Here is an 8,190-nt window from a genome sequence, read left to right as displayed (position 1 = left end):
TGTGTGTGTGTGTGTGTGTGTGTGTGTGTGTGTGTGTGTGTGTGTGTTTGCGTGCGTGCGTGCGTGCGTGCGTGCGCAGAGACTCCTGCAGCATCCAGAGCTCAGTAACAGTCAGCTGCTGGCAGACTTCCTGTCTCCTCACAGCATGGGGTCTCAGTTCCTGGACCGGATGCTGCCTGATGTCAACCTGGGTACGTACGCATTAAATATCTTACTTAAAACTAAAGCTGAGAAACCAGCAAGAATACGCTGCACTTTAAAGATTATTCAACCTAAAGAAAACAGTGTGGCCAACTCTTCCACTTGCTTTAGAAGTCTCTAAATCTAGTGAGCAAGTCTCCAAGTCCTCCCTCCAAAGACACTCCCCTAAATGATCATTATGAAAGTAAACTACAAACATGGCTGCTGTTCGCACTCACAGATGTTAAGATGGCAGCTTGTGGAATGAAATGATTGGATGAGCATTTGATTTGATTGCTGTCAGGATGTAATGAGAACTTCAGCAAGATTACCAATCCTTCCTTTTTATGTGATCTTTGCATTAATTTGCTACTCTGTGTTATTAGAAAATATATATATATATATATATATATATATATATTGTGTATATTGATTGTAGCCATATCATCCAGCACTGCTGCTCTGAAATGAGTTTTACAAACTAGAATTACATCCTCCGCCAAACTCTGATCAGTTCAACCTCGGGGCAAGTTGGACGCTTGTGCCAAAGTTTGAAGAAACTCCCTTTAGACATTGCTGAGATAACACAGAGCGGGACAGACGGATATTCTGAAAACATAAACCCTCCAGAGACATAAACAAAACAGACAAAATATGCATCTTTGAGCAAGGCACTAAACCCCCATCTGACCACTGTCTTCAAATGTGTTCAAGTCCGTCCTATTTGGAGAGATATGAACCAAACTATTACTTATGTTCATGTAACTGCATCATGAAGTTAAATCTTCTAAATATCTCAGAAGACTCAGCTGGTTGTGATTAAAGTGTGTAGTTTAATAAACAGGCGTCCTGCTGCTTTTTAAATATGTTTTTCTTTTTATTAATCTGTACAATCACCTCTTTCCTCCTTTACTTACTGACTGTGTTTGTTTTACAGGAAAGATATTTAAGTCTGTGCCGGGGAAGCTGATGAAAGAGGTGAGTCCCTCCTGAGCTCAACTCTGCTGAAACGATGATTAATTACTTTCTGCAGTATTTACTTCAGTTTCCAGTTGTTATGCTAAACTAAGATAACAATTGTAATTAACTGTAAACTCACCTTTATAAAAATCCCTGTAAAGACTGGAGTCAAATATTATTTATTGTAATGAAACAAAGGTTAAAGGTTTTAATATCCTGTAAACGATTTTATTTGGCTGCAAAGTATTGACTCAAATGTAGATTTTTAGGATCTTCTGTTTTTTTTGCATTAAAAAAAACATTGTCCGTCTTTGTAAAATCCTCAGACATAATAATATTAAAAATTAACTCATTATTTTACTTCTAAATTAAAGTCATTTCCTTTTTCATGTTTGAAAGCAGCGGGCGACTAGCGCACTTCATGCCTGCATTCTCTCTAGTGTCCACCAGGGGGCGACTCCTCTGGTTGTATAGAAGTCTATGAGAAAATGACTCTACTTCTCTCTTGATTTATTACCTCAGTAAACATTGTAAACATGAGTCTATGGTCTCAATCTCTAGTTTCAAGTCTTCTTCAATACAGCATGATGTTCATTTAGTACATTATGGTCCATTTAGAGTCAAACAGACCATAAAGCAGGGGATGCTTTAGGGCGGGGCTACACAGTGATTGACAGGTCTCTACTAGAGACGTTGTCCATGTTTGATGTTGTGGTCTCAGTTCAACCAGCAAACCTCTTACGCTGCATAAAATGAGTTTATGGTATTTTGGGTCGAGCTTTATTCTACAACAACACATTCGACAGCGATACTAAGTACAGGTTCAGGATCCTTTAGGGCCGAGCAGCACTTAAAGACTTGTCTCTCTCAGGTTCAACAGCGACACTGACTGATATGAAACACTGTGAAACTTGTTTTTTCTCCAGAAAGGACAGAACCTGGACCCGTTCATCCAGTCCTTCTTCAACTCCTGCGAGTCGCCCAAACCCAAACCCAGCCGCCCGGAGCTGACCATCCTCAGCCCGTCCACCGAGAGCAACAAGAAGGTACAAACACAAACGTCTCTGGAGCAGGATGTTTACTCTTTTTATGCAGCCGGCTTTAAGGAAGTAAACTGATTACCTTAATCAAAGCACTGCAAATAGATATGTCCTGTCAGTCCACAGGGAATTTAAAAAGTCCCTTTTTATACGGTTGGACAGGATTTCCTCTTCCTTCAGGGAGGAAGAGTTATGTCAGCTGTACGATAAACCTTCATGTTGTTCTCCATGGAGACACTTTGGGTTAACGAGGGGTTGTAGCCTGTGTGTCGCACAGGAAACTGATATTGTTGGCACCATTTAGTGTTGTGTAATATTAGTCACGCTTTGCTTTCACCTGCAGCTCTTCAACAACCTGTTCAAGAACAACGCGAACCTGTCGGAGAGTTCAGAGAGGAAACAAAACGACAACATCTTCCTGGAAATGATCTCTGTAGACGGCATGTATGACTACATGATGTACATCGGTAAGTGATGCTCACTGAGTCTCAGACAATATGAAACCACTAAAACATGGGTTCAGTCTCTCTGTGTCGTGACTCTTCAGTCTCTGTGTCGTGACTCTTCAGTCTCTGTCGTGACTCTTTAGTCTCTGTCGTGACACTTCAGTCTCTGTGTCGTGACTCTTCATTCTCTGTGTCGTGACACTTCAGTCTCTGTGTCGTGACTCTTCAGTCTCTGTGTTGTGACTCTTTCGTCTCTCTGTGTCTTGACTCTTCAGTCTCTGTCTTGACTCTTCAGTCTCTGTGTCGTGACTCTTCAGTCTCTGTGTCGTGACTCTTCAGTCTCTGTGTCGTGACTCTAGTCTCTGTGTTGTGACTCTTCAGTCTCTGTGTCGTGACTCTTCAGTCTCTGTCGTGACTCTTCAGTCTCTGTCTTGGCTCTTCAGTCTCTGTGTCGTGGCTCTTTAGTCTCTGTGTCGTGACTCTTCAGTCTCTGTGTCGTGACTCTTCAGTCTCTGTGTCGTGACTCTTCAGTCTCTGTGTGTCGTGAGTCTTCAGTCTCTGTGTCGTGAGTCTTCAGTCTCTGTGTCGCGAGTCTTCAGTCTCTGTGTCATGACTCTTCAGTCTCTGTGTTGTGACTCTTCAGTCTCTGTCTTGACTCTTTAGTCTCTGTCTTGACTCTTCGGTCTCTGTGTCGTGACTCTTCGGTCTCTGTGCCGTGACTCTTCGGTCTCTGTGCCGTGACTCTTCGGTCTCTGTGCCGTGACTCTTCGGTCTCTGTGCCGTGACTCTTCGGTCTCTGTGCCGTGACTCTTCGGTCTCTGTGTCGTGACTTCAGTCTCTGTGTCGTGACTCTTCAGTCTCTCTGTGTCGTGACTCTTTAGTCTCTCTGTGTCGTGACTCTTTAGTCTCTCTGTGTCGTGACTCTTTAGTCTCTGTGTCGTGACTCTTTAGTCTCTGTGTCGTGACTCTTCAGTCTCTGTGTTGTGAGTCTTCAGTCTCTGTGTCGTGACTCTTTAGTCTCTCTGTGTCGTGACTCTTTAGTCTCTCTGTGTCGTGACTCTTTAGTCTCTCTGTGTCGTGACTCTTTAGTCTCTGTGTCGTGACTTCAGTCTCTGTGTTGTGACTCTTCAGTCTCTGTGTCATGAGTCTTCAGTCTCTGTGTTGTGACTCTTCAGTCTCTGTGTTGTGACTCTTTAGTCTCTCTGTGTTGTGACTCTTCAGTCTGTGTCGTGACTCTTTAGACTCTCTGTGTCGTGACTCTTTAGTCTCTCTGTGTTGTGACTCTTCAGTCTCTGTGTTGTGACTCTTTAGTCTCTCTGTGTTGTGACTCTTCAGTCTCTCTGTTGTGACTCTTCAGTCTGTGTCGTGACTCTTTAGACTCTCTGTGTCGTGACTCTTCAGTCTCTGTGTCGTGACTCTTCAGTCTCTGTGTGTCGTGACTCTTTAGTCTCTGTGTGTTGTGACTCTTTATGCTCTGTGTTGTGACTCTTCAGTCTGTCCTGGTGTTTTGACTGACAGGTCGGATGGTGTTCCACACGGCCGACTGGCTCCATCACTGTCTGGCTGCGGGGAGGATTCTGCTGAAGAACACGTTTGAAGCCTACATGGACCAGTTCATGCAGTCCAAGCTGGAGATGGTCCTCCAGGAGCACCACCTGGTGTCGCTCATCACACAGCTCAGGGGTTTGTGTTGTTTATGTACAGTATTCAGAGAGGTACAGTCCTGGTTCAACATCAGGGATCACTGGGATGTTGTTTTCCTGAACCAGAGATTTGTGGATCCACATGTGGTCTATTCCTAAAAACAAAAATAGTTTCCTGGTGAAACAGTCAAAATAAACGGCACAAAACAAACTAAAAGAGCAGTAACTGAGGAGACGCTGTCATGAATGTCCTTAATTCACAGTGAGGAAATATATGAAGCTCAATTAATAATCAGTTAAGACTAAAAACATAACACGCAATAAATAAGAATGAGATGAATAAATAAAGCTGAATTCAAAGCCAGACTAAAAAGGTACATCTTGAGTTTGCTTTTAAACATTTTTGACATTCTCTGAGTAAGATATTTAGTTTAATTTATTGATTAGTTGTTTTTAAAATGTTTTTTTTTAAATGTTTTTTAAATTTTTAATGACTTATGTCCAAGAACCTTCTGAATGCATCGCAGGTAAACACAACATTTAAAGTGATGCTTTTGTGGAGCATCTCAGTTTTACAGATCTGTCGAGTTTTAGTCGATTTGATAATTTGTCGTCCTGGTTTGAATATCTGCAGTTTTCTCCTCTTCTGTCTTCGACCGTCAGAAACAATGAAAGAAGAACTGATGCCAGAGTCGCTGGAGGAGGAAGAATAAAGTCTCTGAGCTGACTGATGTATTTAGGTTCAATGTTGTCGTTTGTTTCCTTCAGACTCGGTGTTCTGTGAGAGCAGCGAGGAGCGAACCACAGAGGACAAACAAGTCAGAGCCAAGCAGACGTTTGATGAGATGATGAACTATCTACCAGGTCAGCTCTCAAGTCATCATCCACGACACTGTTCTTTATTCATGCTTTATTAATCTTTATTCATCCTCAAACATCACAAGGAATCCAATATTTCATGACACTCTGGAGAAATAGTTCGAGACGACAACGTTTCTATAACTCTAATGCTGCGTTCACAACAAACGCAAAGTGAATTTCCCTGTTGCGTTAATCGCAGGTTCATTTGTGTTCATTAGTTTATTCGTGCTCCTTCAGTGTAGACAACGTTTCATCAGTCAGGGCTGAAATAAGCTCTAGTGCTGCTTTGTACGAGTTGAGGAAGTCCCAGATATCTGATGAAACCAAAGTCCATCATGTGTGGTTCATAACATCATGTGGAGGAGTATTCACTGTATCTATCAGACACTCGTCGGCTGCTTTACTACAGCTGTATGAACCCAAAATAAACACGTTCAGCTGTGATTTAACTTCAACAAACATTCTAAAGATGCTGAAATAATATATAATGATGTTGATTTGTAAGAAGTCTGAATTCATGCTTTGTCAGGTCTGTCCACAAGATGACAAGCTAACAGCTGTTAAGATGGTTGTTTTCTGAATGGAGTCTGGATCAATCAATGCTAAGCTAACATTGTAGCTGCTCCATCATCTAGGCGTACATAGGTCAGCGTGGTTATTGTTTGTTCCATAGACAGTCTGTGGTTCACACTCATACATTCACACACAGTCTGGTCTCTGTGCTAATATGAGGTATCGTAGAGCTCTGGGTGAACACAGACGGATACAAGATGTTTATCCTCCATTTGTGATGCAACAGCGTCAGGACGTCAGAGATGAAGGAGGAGAATCTCAACGAGATAAAGAGACAAAGAGCGACGCTATGTTTTAACTCTACTTATTTTAACAGTCGTCCTGCAGATGAGATATTTCTAGTTTGCCGTCTTCGGAGGACCACGCTGTCTGAAACACTTCGGGACTTTCCTCCGCTGGAATCCGACCGACCGTTATGCAAACAACGTAATCTTTGTTATCATTGCTTGTGTTTATTCATTGCTGCTTTCACTTCCCCCGAAACTCCCCTCAGCTGGTTCCAACCAGCATCTTTGACTTATTTAAAAAACCCTCAACCTTCTGGTTCCTGTTGTAGAAATGTTCCTTCTCAGTCAGTTGAACTGTGAAAGAAACGGATGTGAGAGCATGTTGGTGAAGACACTATTTGTAGTTTGAATGCTGAGACTTCTGCACTGAATCCGTTTGATATAAACTCTGAACTATTCTGCTGTACTGACGAACTGCTTCAGTTGATTACATGTGAAGTGTGTGTTTGTGTCTTCAGACTTTGTGGTGAAGTGCATCGGCCAGGAGGCGAAATACGAAGGCGTGCGACTCCTCTTTGACATCATCCAGCAGCCCGTCCTCAACAAGCAGGTGACTTAGAAACGTGCACAGGCGGACAAAATAAGAGAAACAGCAGTAGGTTGTAGTTTGGTGACGCTTCATAAAGCTGGTGTCATGTTAGACACTGAGACATTCTGGGATACACGTTAAACGAACCCTTTGGAGCGTCCTCGTTACAGAGCTGTTGTACCTGTTGGATCAACGGAGTAACGGGGAACAATGCACACCATCATAGTGCACGCAGCACTGAAGCTACGACTTGTTAGAAGTTATCTGTTCACGTCCGCCGCTCATAGCTGTATTTAACAAAGGAGATATAACGACGCTGCAAACCAGAAGAAAAGCTCCCGTCTATTGAAAACAGAGTTTAAAGTTTTACAAAAGCAACAATCTGTTTCTTTCTTTGAGAAATATGTAAAACATCATGTCACACGTTTCTCCTCATTCAGCAGAAGAAGACAAAGTTCTGTAATGTTTAATGTCTGAACACAAGAACTTTACATCCTTCTACCCCAATTACACTAATTAAAGAGACAATAGACCCCCCCCCCCCCCACACACACACACACTAGTGTTTCCAAGTGTAATATTGTTGTTGCTGCTCTTCAGACCATCACGGTGAACATCAGAACTATATCCAGATAGATCTGCTGCTCATCCTCTCTGCAACAACACAACCCTCAAGCTTTATGCTAATTAACACACGATGAGGTCACCAGCATGCAAATGAGCACATGGAGTAATCCAGCTACGTTTGGAGCTAATGCTAGCTTCCTTCATGGACACAGACGGGACACACTACATCTTGTGTTCCACCGTTTCCTCTGCTGGAGTAAATAAGTGAAGAACCTCCATTGGTGCTCTTTGGTAGCTGGTGATAGCTGCCGACAGCTAACGGGGGGGAACGACAGCGCTCTCCGCTTCCTGTTTGTGTTGACCGAGATTAGATTAAACCTTCATTTCCTGTAGATCGTTCCGGTGGAAGACAGAACTGCAGAGTGAAAGTGAGACTCGTAGGGAACCAATGGAAACGGATGTTCTTATTGTTCTGTAGACATTATATCGTTCATTCTACATCTACTAAAGAAACACACTCGTTCAGGGCTGCTCTTTGCTACTTTTTACGCTTTCAGTTTGTCCTAAAGAATCTGTTTTTGTTGTAGAATAAGCGACACTAAAAGCTGACATAAGATCCATTTCATTTTTCCGTTTCATAAATGTCAATAAGTGTTTGTACCGGAGTGACATCACAGCTTCCTGTTCCCTGTCTCCTCAGATGACGTACGTCCTGCTGGACATCGCCGTGCAGGAGCTGTTCCCTGAACTCAGCAAGGTGAACGAGTGAGAGCAGAGAACGGGCAGAAATAACACTCAGTTACTATTGAGCACAACATGTGTGACTACCCATAATGCAACACGGGCTTCACTGTAGTGAACAGATGTCTTTGTGTTACTGTAGCTGCTCTGATAACAGACGTGTGTTGATGAGCTGAAGCTTTAAGAAGTGACCTGAGTGATGGTTTGAATGTTCTTATTGTGAGACGGTTCCTCGTCTGCAGACGGTGAAGGAAGCCGTCGCCGTGTGAAGCGGACGACGTCCCGGATCCTGGAAGTGCAATAACCAGCTATTTCTTTACATTCCTAATGTATATAAAACAATTAATAAAAGAGATATATTTA

The 8,190-nt window shown here is 42.7% G+C and overlaps 1 protein-coding gene across 3 annotated transcripts in view; it reads left to right on the top strand.

Annotated features, from left to right (window-relative positions):
• LOC116393545 (sorting nexin-14-like) overlaps positions 1-8,190 on the top strand; it is a 20,645-nt gene extending 12,455 nt beyond the window's left edge. For all 3 annotated transcript variants that reach the window (XM_031865946.1, XM_031865944.1, XM_031865945.1), the window contains 9 exons: positions 80-191; positions 1,118-1,158; positions 2,067-2,186; positions 2,524-2,647; positions 4,145-4,309; positions 5,038-5,133; positions 6,449-6,540; positions 7,787-7,843; positions 8,070-8,190. In XM_031865946.1, coding sequence (XP_031721806.1) covers positions 80-191; positions 1,118-1,158; positions 2,067-2,186; positions 2,524-2,647; positions 4,145-4,309; positions 5,038-5,133; positions 6,449-6,540; positions 7,787-7,843; positions 8,070-8,096 — 834 coding nt within the window. In that variant the 3' untranslated portion in view covers positions 8,097-8,190. The remainder of the gene's footprint in view (positions 1-79; positions 192-1,117; positions 1,159-2,066; positions 2,187-2,523; positions 2,648-4,144; positions 4,310-5,037; positions 5,134-6,448; positions 6,541-7,786; positions 7,844-8,069) is intronic.

Source organism: Anarrhichthys ocellatus, unplaced genomic scaffold, assembly GCF_004355925.1.
Source record: "Anarrhichthys ocellatus isolate YVR2014 unplaced genomic scaffold, GSC_Weel_1.0 scaffold34, whole genome shotgun sequence".
Lineage (NCBI taxonomy): Eukaryota > Metazoa > Chordata > Actinopteri > Perciformes > Anarhichadidae > Anarrhichthys > Anarrhichthys ocellatus.
Note: the sequence above shows the minus strand (reverse complement) of the source record. Positions and strands in the feature narration are given on the sequence as shown.